We start from the raw sequence: 16,899 nt of genomic DNA, 5'->3' as shown, positions 1-16,899 counted from the left end.
ACAGATGATGTGCTGGGACATCTAATCCGGAGTGGAGGAGAGATCAGGGGAGATTTCCTAGATGAAGTAATGCCTAAATATAGTCTCAAAGAGCAAAGACAAGTTACCCAGGCAAAGAAGATGGAAAAGGGCTGATGGAGGAGACATTCTGGGGTTTGGCCAACTCAGCCCACTCTCCGTTGTTTGGTCTAAGAGCACACCTTCCCAATTCTCATTCTACGTGCTTTGGGTGGGGCATAGTGCAAGGGACCAAATGACTCAGCCCACCCGATCAGCACACCAAGCCCCCTCAAACATGGGTGGATGGAGGGCTTGTGATCCAGGCCTGGCCCATCCGTGTAATTCTTCCCCCCACCAAGACACCTTGGACCACAGTGATTCGTTCAGGGACAGCCATGGCGTGGCTCAGTGGTTCCATCTGAGGGAATCCAGTGAATTGTGAAGGATCTCTTTCTTGTGCACTCGAAACTGGGGATACAAGTCTAGAGCTTCTGGCAACCACATACCTAATTCAAGGAGAAAGTCTGCCACCGAATTACATGTTCCTCTCATCTCTTCAATTCTGCCATTTACTTCTTCCCTCTAATCAATGCTTAGTTGTTTCCATCATTATATTCCTTTCCATTTTTCCCTTTCTCATTCATCATAGTTTCTATTCTATTTTATTTACTTAAAATAATTCAATCATTCATGTAAGCACCTACAAGGTGGCACTCAGCATTTGCCTTTTCTCCTCTTCTGGGTGCCTCAAACCCTTTTCTCTTTAGGTTTTTCCCCACTTCTTTTCAAGTTCTTTCCAGTAGGAACTTGGGCCAGCCTTTGCTGAAGGATGCTATCTAATGTCTTCAACAGAGTAATCCGGCATCCCCCTCTGGCTCAGGATGAGCAACCCCTGCAGTTCTGTTCATTCCAGATCCACAGTGAGTCTCAGAGTAATTCCACAAGAGCTAGACCAGGTGGATGTAAAAGACCTTGGAAGATCTGCTCGATGACATGGAGCCCAAAGAGGTGTGAGGCAACTCCAGTCTCCCAGCTTCCTCCAGAGGGCCCTGCACCACCCCTTCCTCTGCCCACCCCTTCCCGCATAGGGCACAACTTCCCCCTTTGATTCCTGTCCCTTCCCTCTGAGTCAGAGCCCTAGGCAGATGCCCTGATTCAGGTATCCTTGTCCTGTCTCAGGTCCCAGTCTCATCAGTAAGTAGAGCTATAAACTCCTTGATAGTTGGGGTTCAGCCTGTAGTTTGGGCCTGAGCCATATTCCCATTCTGCCCACAGACAGATCCAGGAACAGCGGTGCTCCTGAGGTAGGCATAGTTCCTGGACCAGAATATATAAAGTTTATACCCATGTGTGATTCTGTCCCCATGGTAGAACAAGCCCTTCACAACTTACATGCTCCCTATGGATAGGAATCAAAGGGAAGCCCCTGCCAGCCCCTGAAAAATGCTCTGTCTGTCCCAGCAGCACATATGACCCCCTGGAGAACTCTCTCATGCATCTCCCCTATTCAGTTCTGGGCTGAGCTTGAAAACCATCTTGCTAACTTCCAACAAGTACAGGTTGAGGACTTGAAGCACACAAGGTACAGGGCTAAGTGTTGCTTTAGATAAAAATATGAATGAGACACAAGCCCAGAATAAGTCAGCCTATGATTCAAAGGAAGGGACAGACAGTCATGGCTATCAAGAGACAAGGGTAAGAATTGTAAGAGAGGAGCTCCCGTCCTGGCCCAGCAGAAACGAATCTGACTAGGAACCATGAGGTTGTGGGTTCGATCCCTGGCCTCGGAACCATGAGGTTTCGGGTTCAATCCCTCGCCTCGCTCAGTGGGTGAAGGATCCACCATTGCTGTGAGCTGTAGTGTAGGTCGAAGCCACAGCTCGGATCCTGCATTGCTGTGGCTGTGGTGTAGGCAGCGGCTACAGTTCCAATTTGACTCCTAGCCTGGGAACCTCCATATGTCAAGGGTGCAGCCCTAAAAAGACAAAAACAAAAGATGTCGAGGTTGAGTTCAGTCAGAGAGAAGAATGCCGTGATCCACTCAAGATGCCTCCCGCGATGTGGGGCTGGGTGTATGCTTGGCACAGAGCTGCCCTCCTTGCTCTGCAAAGATAGCCAGGGAACAGGGTGCCCTGAGTCTTTGGGTGTGGCCTTTCCTACAACTGGGTGACAGAATAACCTCACTAGAAGCAGAACAGACAGTGAGTGGTTTTCTCAGAGAGGCAATTAGTAGGGAATGATCTATCCATGTTCATTTATCTGAGCATGGCCGGGTCCAGGGTAGAGTTTGTGGCCACCAGAAAATATCCAACAAACATCTCAGAAATCCAACATGTGACCTTGTGGGCTTGTCCTCCAAAGACTGTTTTTGTTTTCCCAGGAGTGATGCTGACAGGTAGGGTTTATAGCAACCCTGCCTTTTCATAATTTATACATGGAAGCTCATAGCGTAATAAAATTTGAAAGAAAAGAATTTAAACAGAATACAGCACAGTTTTTACTTTAAGTCAAAAAGCAATTTTTTCACAACCTTGTCACTTCCTATTTCTAACCAGTTGAGGCATCCAGCCTGCATCAGACACCTAATATGATCGCAGCCCGCGGTCAGACCTGTCAGACAGGCTCTTTTTTTTACTTTTTCTTTCTTTCTTCTTTCTTTCTTTCTTTCTTTCTTTCTTTCTTTCTTTCTTTCTTTCTTTCTTTCTTTCTTTTTCTTTCTTCCTTCGTTCCTTTCTTTCTTTTTTTTTTTTTTGTCTACGGCTGCACCTGTGGCATATGAAAGTTCCTGCAGCGAATCAGAGCTGCAGCTGCTGGCGTGCACCACTGCCACAGCTGCAGCAGTGCTGAATCCGAGTTACAACTGCAAACTACACTGCAGCTTGCAGCAACGCTGGATCCTTAACCCACTGAGCAAGGCCGGGGATTGAACCTGAATCTTCATGGACAGGCTCTTAACCCACTGAGCCACAACAGAAACTCCAGGAAGGCCTCCTAATCAGACCGACCTTGACCTGTGAGGTCACCTGAGCCCGGTGAAGAGGTGGAGCAGGTGGACCTCAGCTGTAAAGGACACTGAGACATCCCTGGAGAGCTGGAGGCATCACTGAGGGGATGAAATTCACTGGAAATGGCATTGAAGGGAGAGAAAATCACAACTCCCAGAACTTCTCCTGGGAGAGTATTGCATGTGGTTGGCAAAACTCTGGTGCTAGAGATGGGCTTGGGAGGTGGAGCCAGGGGATGTGCTCAGCCGATAACAGGTGGTCGCTGAAGTCCCTTCCGAGAAGGACTGGCCCAGTGAACTGCGGGGTGGACTCTTTCTTCTAGTGGCCAAGGGGAGGGTGAAAATTCCCATTACCGGGCCACCTGCTCCCCTCCTCAGCACTCAGCCTTCCCTCCAAATAAGAGTGGAACCAGTGTTTTTGCAAATATCTGATGATAAAGCCCCATATTATCTGCCCAGAGCACCAGATTATTAGCCTGCCCAGGCACCTGCACATGCCAGCCCTGCCCTGCCCTTAGTGTGGAGTCAGTACAGGGGGAGGTTTCTGGGACAAAGGAGGAAGCCATGGGTCAAACCCCTATGGAGGAGCCAGGGATGGGCCTGACCGGGGAAAGGCCAGTGCTCCAGGAATCATAGGGCCGGTCCTCCCCAGATGCCAGGCTCAGCTTCCAATCCAGACAATGGGATCGGCAAGACAAATTCTATCAAAGGGGTTGGAGAATTACAGCACTGATTGTGGTCCCAAAAGCCTGGAAAGCTGGAAATTTCTTCCGCTGGTGACGGTGTAAATAAATTAAGGCGCACACACAAATCAGGTGTTTCTGTGCTCTAGAGCAGGACCTCATTGCTTATCCATTCTAAACGTGGTCGTTTGCTTCTACTAACCCCCAACTCCCCGTCCATCCTACTCCTTCCCCCTCCATTCAGAGTCTGCTTCTGTTCTGCAGATGGATGGGTTCATCTGTGCCGTGTTTTAGATTCCACACATGAGTGATGTCACATGGGATTTGTCCTTCTCTTTCTGAGTTACTGCACAGGGAACTATATCCAATCTCTTGAGATAGACCATGACAGAAGATAGCATGAGAAAAAGAATGTATATATCTGTAGGACGGGCTCCCTTTGCTGTACAGCAGAAACTGGCACAACGTTGTAAATCAACTATAATAAAAAGAAAAAAGCAGATAAAAAAAATAAATTATGTGTTGCTACAGGCAGCAAGATGGCATGATCACCAAGATACTAAATGGAAAAAGCAAATTGCAGAGCAGCATGGAAAGTGTGATTCCACTTGTGTATTTTTTTGTAACAATGTAGATAGACTTATATGCACAGAACACATTTGGAAAGTGGCCAGAGAAGCCATAAAGTGTAGTCTCTGAGTCATGGAACCGTGGCCACGGACAGGCGTGAGAAGGGGCGAGTTTACTTTTCTGCGTCCTTCTGTTCTGTGGGAGTGTTTTACTCTGTACCATCATATTTACTTGCTCTTTTTTTTCCACTTTTTAAAGTTTTATTGAAGAACAGTTGATTTACAAGGTTGCGATTATTTCTGCTGTACCACAAAGCGATTCAATTATACATGTTCACACATCCACTCTCGTTCAGAATCTTCCCCAACACAGATTATCAAAGAATATTGAGTAGAGCTCTCTGTGCTGGACAGCAGGTCCCTACTGGCCAATCATCTCATGTACCGCAGTGTGCATACGCCAGTCCCGAACCCCCGGCACATCCCTCTACCCAGCTGACCCCTTTGGTAACCATAAATCATTCAAAGTTTGTGAGGCTATTTCTGTTCTGCAAATTAGTTCATTTGCCACTGTATTTACTTTCATAATAAAGACATGCTCACATTTTATTTCGAAAAGAGAGTCCAGGCTGTTTGTGTACTGAGGGGCCACACTCTCCCTTTTGTGTGCCTCCTACTTCTGAAAACAGCTGCCATCTCCAAGATGTGCTATGAAGACAAGCTCTCCTTCCTTGAAGGGGAATTGGCAACTTGTGCAAGGGGTACAGCACCTGCACCCTGAGTTGGAGGGAAGAGCATCCCTGCTCACCCTCTGGCTTGACAAGTCCAAGTCCACTGTCTCAGTCTCAGGACTGAGGTCATGAGCACACTCGGGTCTGTGCACACTCAGTCTTCTGCTTTTGCACATCCACTGAGGCTGCATCTATCTTCCCAGGAGCAAGAGTTAACCTCTTCGGCTTCCCAAGCAGAAGCCCACATTTCCCTGTGCAAGGGATTGGGATAAAAATCTGGATGCCTGACCCTGGGGCTTCATGATAGGTTTGCCAATCCCAAACCCCCAGTCCAGCCCTCTGCCCACCTGTCCCCTTTGGTAACCGTAAATTATTCAAAGTCTGTGTTTCCCAGCCTCACTTGCAGCTTGGAAGACCACGTGATACAGTTATAGCCAATGAAATGGAAGCATATGTCACTCCATGGAACTTCTCTGGACTTAGCTGGAAGAGATCCTTTCTGTCCTTTGCTTTTCCCTTTATTTATGCCTGAAACGAAGACGTGGTCACTGGAGCCTCAGCAGCCATCTTGAGAGAATTAGGAAGAAGGTCAAGTGGAATGGCCTTCTAGGAATGATCACACAGAAAGCCCAAAGGACCTAAGAACCTCACTAAAGATGCCAACCTCTGGATCTCTCTTGTGGAAGCCAATAAACAGATCTAAGCCAGTGTTTTTCAGGCTTCTGTTAGATAGCAGCTGAATATAGGTCCTAACTGAACAGGCTGTTCAGAAGGAGAAGGAGGAGGAAGAGCAGAGGGAGAACTGAGTTATCCTCAGGCTGGCGAATGGGCCTCAGAGTAGACAGAGTGGCCTGCTTTTAGACTGGTCACCACGTATATCAATGACAGCAAGGATTACATTGAGAATCCCTGGTGCCCTCTCCAGACCCAGCCTGATGGCTAAAAAGCCATAAAGAGGTAATTTGGAGGAGCTGGTTGCTCCAATAGGCTCTACAAGGAGAGATGGGCGTCTGACTCTCCTCACTTCTTGCTTTGGATTCCCCGCACGTGCTTGTGTGCGTGCACGCATGCACATGTACACACATGCAAATGTGAGCTGAGCAGGAGTTCCTTATCAGGAGCTGCCTGGCAGAGACACCCAAACAAAAGGCGAGCTCATCAGAGGGAGGGGAAGTGTTTGCCGCCTTCCTGCAACATATTGCATATGCTGCATATTTTAGCACTGAGTTATCCATCAGCTCGTTCTGCACATTCCTGGGTGTGTGTCAATCTTATCACCTCAACAACCAGTGATCACTCTAAGAGGGAATTCAGTTTTCTGACACAGTTGTTGCAGGTGTCCATCCATGTACAGCCATATCAAAAATATCAAAATTTGGCAAAATTTAGGTCCCCCAGGCCCCATTTCAGGGCGATTGAATCAGAATTTCTGGTGGCAGAGCCTGTGGAATCCTTATTTTTCCTCAACTCACCAAAAAATTCCTACAACAGAGTATTCCAGTGCTTGCTCATTCTGAGTTTTCTTTCCTCCCAGCAGAAGGGAGAGCAAAGAGTTTCCACACTTAGGTGAGGCCATGGGATATTGACAAATAAGCTGTAAGTGTAAGTGACGTGTCACTTCTGGGCCAGGGCATTTTATTGCCATTGCAAGATCCCCTCACTTCCTTTGCTGCAGGGGAAGCCTCGAATGAAGCCAGTAAGGCTTCAAGATCCAAGCAGTGTGGCTGCCACTTTGCCCAGGGAGGACAGCTGTCATCGAGTCACTAACCCTCTGTAAACCCGAGTGGGGAAGAAATACACCTCCATAGTGTAGAGCCACTGAGATTTGGGGGTTGCTTGTTACTCTAGCACAACCTGACCTATTCCAACTAATACAATTCTGATGTGCATGCAAGTTTAGAAATCACACTTCTATAGTACTTAGCATTAAAACCGTCGTAACTATTTGAAACCATAGGGACTGTTTAGATCCTTAGGAACTATTGAAAGTGTCAAAGGGAGTCGAAGGGTGGCAGTAAGAGAAAGTCTTTCCAGGGTCTATGCAGCAAACCATCTCTAAGAACCCATTATGCATTTCTAACAGTAGGACAAAAGCTCCAGCTACTATTAGTCTTATTTTCTTTTTCTTTTTTTTAAGGCTGTACCTGTGGCATATGGAAGTTCCCAGGCTAGGGGTCAAATCGGAACTGAAGCTGCAGTCTACACCACAGACACAGCAACACCAGATCCAAGCCACATCTGTGACCTATGGCACAGCTTGCAGCAATGCCAGACCTGTAACCAATCGAGCGAGGGCAGGGATCGAACCCACATCCTCATGGACCCTATGCTGGGTTCACAAAGAGAACTCTTACTTTGTGTCTTAGAAAATGCAAATCCTGCCCAGGGAACGAAACAAGTGGGTCCCTTCAAGGAGCCACCCACAGGAAGCAGCCTCCAGTGCCTGAGTGCACCCGTTAGAATGCCTATGTTGGTGGCTTGTACTGTATTTACAATGTAGTCGCAGGATGGTCCCGCAGTGAGTGGCTAAGTTATCATACTTGCCAGATCCATCACCAACCTACAATCTAACATTCTGACTCAAGCTGAAGAATGTCAGTTTCCCACTGTGAAGGAATCCAGATGGGGCTGGGAAGGTTCACCTTAGCAACCGCTTTCAAGACAAACCATTCGCATGGCCAAGGCGAGGGGCCAGGCTGTGAAGAGAGACCCCTTCCAAAGGCAGGCGAGGTCTACGATGGTCAGAACGAACCTGCCTGTGGGAATCCTCTAACCAGAGCTGAGGTGGACTTCCAGATGAGATTCCGAGGGGTCTGCAGCTCAAAGGGTCTGTGCATCTCACCAGCACCACCCCCCACCACAACCTGGATCTTTCGGTGGGATTTTTTTTTCCCCCATCCATTCAACCATCAAGCAGCTATTGAACCTCTACTGTACATGGAACATTAAATTAGAAACTGGATGTACGATTCTCAGTCTCTGTATGCAGGAAATTTCCCACCTGGCTGGGAAGACAAAGTGCGTGCGTTGGTGAATACTTAGCAACACCCAGTTTTCTGTACTAAAGGGCACCTACACCCTCTAGAGCCCAAAGAGCTGTGTTGAGAGGATTTGGCATGAAGATGGGCTGCAAAGTAACATCAGCAAAGGGTATGGTCAGAGCAAACGTGTGAGATTATACAGAGACAGGAAGGACAAGTGGTTTCGTCTGAGCTTGAGAGGACGTGGTTCACTAAAAGGAGAAAACAGGGTTTGATTGGGACAAATGCCACTTGGCAAAAGGAAGGGTGAAGACGGCGGTTCCGCGTTGCAACTCGGGTGCAGCCGCGCCCTCCTAATTAGATTAATAGTTTTCAAAGCCGTCCCATCCAGGGATGCATGCCTCCACACCTTGCTCACCCTGGTTCCCCCAGGCATCACCTAAGTCTTAGGATCCTCCGTCTCCCAATTCATTTCTATAGGTGCCCCCACCAGGCACCAAGTCCACATGCTAAAGGGAAAAGAGAATGAGCTTGAATCCCAACTTGACATGGTGAAGTCTTGGAGAAGTGACTTGACTTCTCTGAACCCCAGTTTCCTGAGCTGCAAACCACTGACCATAACAGAGCCTCAATGAGGGGTAAATGAGATGCAGAGCCCCAAGCACAGCATCTGGGGCAGGAGCACTCAGTCAACGGGAGTCATGGGAGTTATGATCGTTTCTGGCAAAGCCCTGTTTAAAAGAAGAAAATGTGACCATCTGAGGCCTCATTACATGTCCTGCTCTCCAGAGAACCCCTTGAGGCCGAAGATCTACCATGATGACAATTTCCTGAGCACCCACTCAGTGCCAGCACCATATCTGAGCATTTATAAATCTCCTGATACCCCTGCAGTGAGCGGATAATGGTGCTCAAAGATAAATCTGCATCCTAATCCCCTTATTTGGAGAAAGGGTCCTTACAGATGAAATTAAGTTAAGGATGTTAAGATGAGGAGATGACCCTGGATTATCCGGATGAGACCTAACTGCCAGAAGTGTTCTCATAAGAAGAGGAGGAGAAGCTGATAAGAGAACAGAGCAGAGACTGGAACGATGCCACCACAAACCAAGGATCTCCAGCAGCCCCCAGAGTTGGGAAAGGCAAGGTGTGGATTCTCTCACAGAGCCTCCAGAGGGAGTGTGGCCCTGCCGACACCTTCAATTCAGACTTCTGGCCTCCAGGATGGGGAAAGAATATATTTCTGCTGTTTTAAGCCACCCAGTTTGTGTTAATTTGTTATAGGAGCCATAAGAAACTAATACACCTCCCAAAGCAAGTACTATCATCATCCTCATTTTATTGATGAGAAAATTGAGAAAAAGAAAGATGCAATTACTTGCCTAGAAAGTGGAACAAGACTCCTAAGCTTCTCAGTTGACGCCAGAGCCCCACACTCACCAGCAGGCATCTCGTTAGACCACTTGGGCTCCACTTGGCTAAGGAAAACTTCCCAGGGCCTCCCTGTCCCCCTGATCAGGGTGGGAGACGTGGTACCCTCTGCGTGGCATGGAGAGCTCTAACAACAACGCCTGGAACTTAGTAAGGATTCAACGACAGTTAACTACTGTACTGTCTGGGAGTCCTCTCAAACCACACTCAACGAGGCCTTGGGGCCACACTATCCAGAGGTGAGAAAGGGAGGAGGGAGACTAAGAAGGCCTTCAGGAAGGATGGGGAAAAGGAGGACTGGGGAGGGGAGGGTGGCAAGGACTGCCCACTGCCTTACAGCTCCCTTTCTTTCCTAGCAACAGAGTCAAATCCTGTTTTATTCAGGCCCCAAAGCACTATTTCAGAGTTCCCATTGTGGTTCAGCTGTAACAAACCTGACTAGTATCCATGAGGATGCAGGTTTGATCCCTGGCCTCACTCAGTGGGTTAAGGATCCAGCGTTGCTATGAGCTGTGGTGTTGGTCACAGACGCAGCTCAGATCCCATGTTGCTGGGGCTGTGGTGTAAGCCGGCAGCTGCAGCTCTGTTTCAACCACTAGCCTAGGAACTTCCCTCTGCCATGGGTGTGGCCCTAAAAAGACCAAAAGAACCAAAAACATGGAGTTCCCATCATGGTGCAGCAGAAACAAATCCAACTAGGAACCACAAGGTTGTGGGTTTGATCCCTGGCCTCTCTCAGTGGGTTAAGGATCCAGGGTTGCCATGAGCTGTGGTGTAGGTTGCAGAAGCGACTCAGATCTGGCATTGCTGTGGCTGTGTCATAGGCTGGTGGCTACAGCTGCAATTAGACCCCTAGCCTGGGAACCTCCAAATGCCATGGGTACAGCCCTAAAAATACACAACAACAACAACAACAAAAACCACACACTATTTCCAAGCCCTCCTTGTGGCTTTGAGTATCCAATGAAATGTAGGTAGAATTGGTTGTGTGGAGTTTTCATGGGGTGATACAGCAGGAATTGCTCCTCTTCTACCTGGCCCCTTACTCTATTCATTACAGGATCATAGGCATGACAGCTGGTGTTCCAGCAGCCATTTTGTGACCATAAACTTCTTGGAGGAGTGAAGTTGAATTCTAAGGATGATGGGTCAGAAATATAGAAGGCCTCTGAAATCCTATTATGCCAGCTGTCCTAGCAGCCTTAGACAGGCCACCTCTGGATTTCTTTCATAAGAGTGTATAAAACCCTTATTTGTCTAAGCCACTCTAGTCTTGTCCCTACTGGCAGGCAAAAGTCATCAATAACTGATAAAGAGAATAGCAGCAATTCCAAGATATTCACAAAGCATCAGGCCCAACACAGGATTTTTTTCTTTCTGCTGATAAAGAGTTGAGATTTGAAAATCATTGTCTAAGACCAAGCTCTGATGAGAAGATCTCCTTCTCTCTATTTCAAAGCTTACCAAAGCCTGTCTCTTCCTCCACCTGCTTCCCTTCACTTGGCTCTTCTTTCACATAAACATACAGGGTTCTCCTCGTACCCATCCTGAGGGCTGCCACAGTGATATGGTTGGGTCAATTCCCTTAATGAACCCTAATCTGAGGGTGGAAGCGTGGTCCATTTTGCTCTTGCGCAAGTGCGGTTCCGCCTGTGAGTTGGCACCCATGAAAACGCCTGCATTTCACTGGGAGGAAAAAGCCTACCTGTGTGTTGGTGGCCTAAGGAGATCTTGGTGAGGACTGTAGCTTTAAATAAGGTGACCCCACTCTGGTTCCATTAAAGACCAGGCTTTACCACCAAAGCCGTCATACTTCAATTAAGTGCTTTAAGAGCCCAAGCAGGACTGGCTGGAGTGAATCAATGCTGACACCATCCCCAGGCAAATCAAAGGAGCCCTGTGTCCCTATTACGCCCAGTGGGGAAGAGGAGGAATATATTCATCAGGAGAAAATATTTCTAAATAGAATGGAACTCCTAAATCCTACACTTTTCTAGGAAACAATTAGACTTTTGAATCCTACCATCAAGCAAAGGCACCAGGTTGGAAAGTTAAATTATACCATCTGACGGCTACAATGTCTTGGTGAAATATTTCCATTTATTTCTTACCTCATTGTTGTGAATCAAAATTTATTAAACTCTTAGCACTGCCTGATTTTGATCTCCAAGCTTTTTCACATCACTGAAATTTCTGTACTCACCCTCTTCCTTCCCCGCTAACTTTTCCCATTCCTCTTATTCAAAGATAAAGCAACCAGAACAACTAAACTGACATCGTGATTGGTTCTTACTTTAATGATTCCGAACGACTGGCCTTGTGTTCAGTCCTCCATGGGTTATTGTCACTGACAAAACTCCATGTAGGAAGGGGTTATCATAAATTTTCTGGGCCTTCCTGTCCATAATCACGGCACACTCTGCCCGCTGCAGGGGGGACTGGTGTGCATCAAACCACTAGAGAGCAAAACAGGGCAAAAGAAATGCTGTGTCCAAGGCTGGAGAAAGATCCTACCATGAGGGGTTGGGATGGAGACTGCTCAGAATAAGCCAGATCTGTGGGGAAAGAAACTTCGTGGGTGAAGAATTGGAGATCATCCTTAAAGAAGAGGGGAAGATGGATGGGTAAATATAAACCCTGAATACTTCAAAAATTGTCACGGGAGTTCCCTGGCGGCTCAGCCGGTTAAGAATCTGGCATTGTCATTGCAGCGGCTCTGGTCATTGCTACGGTATGGGTTCGATGCCTGGCCCAGAAATTTCCCTGAGCCATGGTGTAGCCAAAAAAAAAAAAAAAAAAAGTCATATATCCCCACTTTCAGGCCTTCTCCAACTCTGATTTCTAGGCTGCACATTGCAAATCAGCTCTCTCCTTTCATTGCAAAAATCTTTCTAGACCTAACAAGTCAGGTAAGACGTTTTTCATTCAGTTTCAAAAATTATTTCCAGTGCCTTAAAATTATACTTCTCTCTCAAGTGACTTTAAGGACTGCATTTCAACTCCCTTGTTATACAAATGAAGGAAATTTATGTTCAGAGAGATTATGTGACGTGTTCAAGGTTACACAGCAGGTTAAGGGCAGAACGAGGATTAGAAGTCACATCTCCTGAAACAATGAGATCCTGCTGTATAGCCCAGGGACTATACCTAGTCACCTGTGATGGAACATGATGGAGGGTAATGTGAGGAAAAGAATGTGTATACACACACACACACACACACACACACACACACAGTCACTTTGCTGTACAGAAGAAATTGACAGAACATTGTAAATCAACTATAGTAGAAAACACAAAAATCTTTAAAAAAATGAAAGATACATCTCTTGATTCCTATTCCAGGTTCTTTCCATCATAGGGGAATAGAAAGCACCCAGCTGTCATGAACTTCTGAATATTGGGCATTTTCTGGGCGTGAATATATAACCAGCATAGAGTCCTCAGATACACCCTCTACTCATCCTGCAGAAGCTGAGTGAGAAGCATGGTCACGTCATCCAAGATGACTCTTTGCTCCTGGGGAAATGGCACAAGGCAGAGCACACATCGTGCACCGCACATTTGTCCCATCATCATGGCATCCTCACCTGTGGCACCTGTGGCACCCATGACACCTGCGCATTGTGGCACCTGAGACATGTGTCCTGTGGTCTTGAGTCAGCGGCCAACCACAACTGTGCCTTCTTAGAAACTTGCCCTGAGCCATCAGCCACAGCAGCAGCACTTCCTGACATGATTGTGGATAAAAGCCAGCGCTCCCCTTTCAAGAGTCAAGAGTCAGCCTTGCATAAACGCTGCCTCTTCCTACACCAGAAGGAAACATTTGGGGACCTTGGCATTCCAGGTATGACATTCCAGCTGTTCCTAAAGGGCAGGAGTCCTCCCCCGGAAGCCGAGCATTTGTTACATCACCTCACTCTAATCCATCACCAAACTGTGCTTCAGTTATGCCTATTTTCTTTCTTTTTCACCACAACTATTTTCACACAGTTTATTATCCTTTCTTCAACGCATCATCCTCTGGCCGAAATGATCAACAGAGAGCCCCTAACTTGCTTCCGCACCCAGCCTTGCAGAAATGACATTGTAATATTTCAGTATTTAAAGTACTTTGGGTTTTTGAATGAACCCAGGTAACCAGTTGGGTCACCGGAACCAGTGATCATTTTCACTGTCTTTCTGGAAAGAGTGACAAGTGAGACTAAACCTGTCTTTGGTAAGAACTGGATCTTGCTTGAAAGTTCTTGTTACTGGAACTCCTGGCTTCCCTCAGAGTTGAGTTTAAGTCAATGGTAAAAGATCAGCTTTGCCAAGAAACAATTTTCACAGGCTCTGAAGCCAAAGCCATGTGAATTTGGTGCTGCCTTTTACTCTGTAAACTCCAACAAGTACTTAACCTTGGAACTTTAGTTCCCTTTTTTTTTTTTTTAAGAATAAGAATGGTGACATCTGTGACCAATGATGAATTGAAAGTCTCTGGTGGGATCCCTGGGTCAGAATAAATGATACCAGACAGCTGTACTGACATGGGCATTTTAGGAGAAAGATAGAATTCTGTGCATGTGGAAAGGCAGTCCAATATCACATGGAACTTAAGGGCTACACTCATTACCTTCAACGAACACATCTCGAATAGGCTCCCATCAAATAGCTGCTCACAAAGATCATTTTCTATTGAGCCTTATTTGAGGGCAGCAGAGCTCTATTTTTAGGGAAGGCTACTGGTAGTTAGGGGAGGCTTTCAATCCCATATCCACTGTTTAGATTACCACCACCAACAGTCAGTAAAGATAAGACTGAAAGAAGTCAAGAGCCTTCTCTGGAAATAGCCCCCTGGACATTGAAGTTCCTGGTACAGAACTTAAGGAAAGGCCTCTTGGTAGCCAGGCTGGCATGAGCATCATCCTTTTTGAATAAACAAAACATGACTATGCCCCTTTTTTGTTAGAAAACCTGGAAGCCATGCGTCCAAGCCAACTGGACATTTCCCAGGGCAGGGGACCTGGCTCTTAAAGTCTTGTTGGCAGACCCTGTGGATCTTAGCAACTAATCTTATCTTTAAAAAAAAATGGAATTTGGATGTTGAATGCACTGGGCTCTGCCTACCAAAAAAGGAACAGGCATCCGAATATGACTACATGACCAAACATCTCAAAAGACGTTCTAAGAACTACAATGTTGAAAATATGCACAACAGCTTCTGCAGCCAACAGACAGCTTCAAAGGGAACTTCAGGGAACAAATGAGAAATTTAAGATACAGCATCCTAGGAGGTGAGGGGGAAGCAAGGGCTATTTTTTTTGCAAAATAGAGAGGGACATAGAACACAGCAGCTCCCTCTCAACCAGCTATGCCATGGGCTCTGGGGATAATTACTGCCCTCAGATTGAATGAGTTGGGGCTGGAACGAACTTCTCGCCAGCAGGAAAAAAAAAAGCCATTTCTAAGTGGACTCAAGGAAACTCTTAAAATAGCAGCCAAATCTATAATAACTGTCCCCCTCTTTTAAACATTGCAAAACAAAAACAAACCATAACTACCTATAGCCTGCTTATCTCTAATTATGATGTTTCATTCCAAAAATAAAAACTAAGAAAACACTGTACATTTTAAGTGAACAATTCCTGAAAATTCTCAGTTTTTTTCCCCAAGGGTTAACTTTTAACAAAGTGCATCCAGAACCCCCAGAAATTCCTAGTGGCCCCTCATAAAGCTTGTCCCTGTAGAGAGTAAGCCATCGTTCCTAACACCTGGTTGTGGATTTGGCTTCACAGGTTGAGGACGAGGCGACAAAGAGGTGGAGCTGAGACGGTCTCTCCCAGATCAGGCACGCGCCCGTGCTCGGGTGCTCCGAGCAAACACAAAGCCCTCCTGGGGGTTTGGATCAACTTGCCCCCATTATAGGCACCCAAGAAATACAAGCTTCCTCCCGGCAGCGTCAAAAAGGAGCCAGCCCTAGGCGTCTATGGGGCCCCCAGTTTCACTCACTTGTCTTCTGAGAAACTTCGCCCAGTAATGATGTTCTTCCCTTGGGGGACATAGTTCCAGTATTCTTCCACAATCCCAAGGTAGTATGTTCTGGTAACGGCGCCAACCAGCCCAGACAGACCCAGGAATGTGAGGAGGATGCAGGCAGCCTGCCGCTTCCGAGGCATTTGTGGATGTAACTCAGGCAAGCAGCCTGCAACGGAGGCAACCCTGCCTGTCCCTCCCCCTCATTCAGAGCTAGTTATAAAGAAGGAAGGGACAAGGCTCAGCTCCTCCTCTGTAGGTAGTTTGGGGTTGGGACAGAGACTGACAACGTGGGTAAGCACAGCAAGGCTCCAGAGGGTAGTTGCTATGACAACAAAACTTTTGCCAGCCAGCCAAGAAGTGTGTACCTGGTTTATTTATTTACCGCCCAAACTGAACAGGCCTGCTTCTGTAAGTTTTGGTGCTCTGTGCTGGCCATGGTTCTTCATCTCTTGGCTAGGCATGTCAATGCAACAGGTTGGCCCGATGGGCGCCCCCTGCTTCCTCTTTTTTTTTTTTTTTTTTTTCTCTACATCTATTGCAGGAACATATGCACATTTGCAAACGGGGCCGGGTCTGAGTGGAGCATCAAGAAATAATCCCAAGCACTAAAGAAGACTTCATCTCTGTCGGGAAGGCAGAGGGAGTGATGTAACCTCCCTCCGCCATCTCCAACTTGTTTTACGAGGCTACATGAAACAATCAAGTCACATCATAAAGTTTACATCAACATCATAAAGCCTCACTAATTCTCCCTTGAGTCATGCAGCATCTCCCCCGGATCCTCTCAAATCCCACCAGCAAGAACGAGGCGCTCGCGCACCAGCTAAAATTTTAGAGGCCATCACCCCCCAAAGGCAGTGACTCGCCTTTCTCGGGATGAAGGCAAGTGATCAGGGAGAGGTTCCCTTCAGGCACGTGAAGATGAAATTCAGCAGCAGGCCTTTGGGTCAGAAAGGTGATGGGTGTGCCCATTCGCCCGTGTGCTCTAATCTGTGACCTAGAATCTCCATGTTGAAAGAGACCTCATCCAACCCTGGAGCAGGACCCGTCTGATTCCCATGCAGAGTTAGTCTCGAGGCAGCAGCCGCAGAATGAAGGAGACGGCCTCCTGGCTGGGCTCTGAGGTTACACAGACCTGTGTTTGATTCTAGTCCCACCGGTTACTAACTTCAGGACCATGAAGAATACCTTGGCCTCTCTCTGAGCCTGGGTTTATAAAACAGAGAGGGAAGGCTTGTTGAGAAAATTTAAAGGATGACATAGGAGCAGATCTAGAGGAGCTTGGGTATGAGACCTTTAGATACAACACCAAAGCCACGATCCATCAAAGAAATAATAAGCTGGACTTCAGGAACAAATTTCTGCTCTTGAAAAATGCTGTCAAAAGAATGAGAAGAGAAGCCACAGCTTGGGAGAAAACACTTGCAAAAGACACAGCTGATACAGAACTGTTATCCAAAATATACAAATAACTCTTAAAACT

General features: G+C 46.9%; 1 protein-coding gene across 2 annotated transcripts in view; it reads right to left on the bottom strand.

The window, feature by feature from the left end:
• The window catches only part of HEPHL1 (hephaestin like 1), an 82,157-nt gene extending 66,565 nt beyond the window's left edge, over positions 1-15,592 (bottom strand). For both annotated transcript variants that reach the window (XM_003357244.4, XM_021062679.1), the window contains exon 1: positions 15,390-15,592. In XM_003357244.4, coding sequence (XP_003357292.1) covers positions 15,390-15,556 — 167 coding nt within the window. In that variant the 5' untranslated portion in view covers positions 15,557-15,592. The remainder of the gene's footprint in view (positions 1-15,389) is intronic.

This window comes from Sus scrofa, chromosome 9 (assembly GCF_000003025.6).
Source record: "Sus scrofa isolate TJ Tabasco breed Duroc chromosome 9, Sscrofa11.1, whole genome shotgun sequence".
Lineage (NCBI taxonomy): Eukaryota > Metazoa > Chordata > Mammalia > Artiodactyla > Suidae > Sus > Sus scrofa.
Note: the sequence above shows the minus strand (reverse complement) of the source record. Positions and strands in the feature narration are given on the sequence as shown.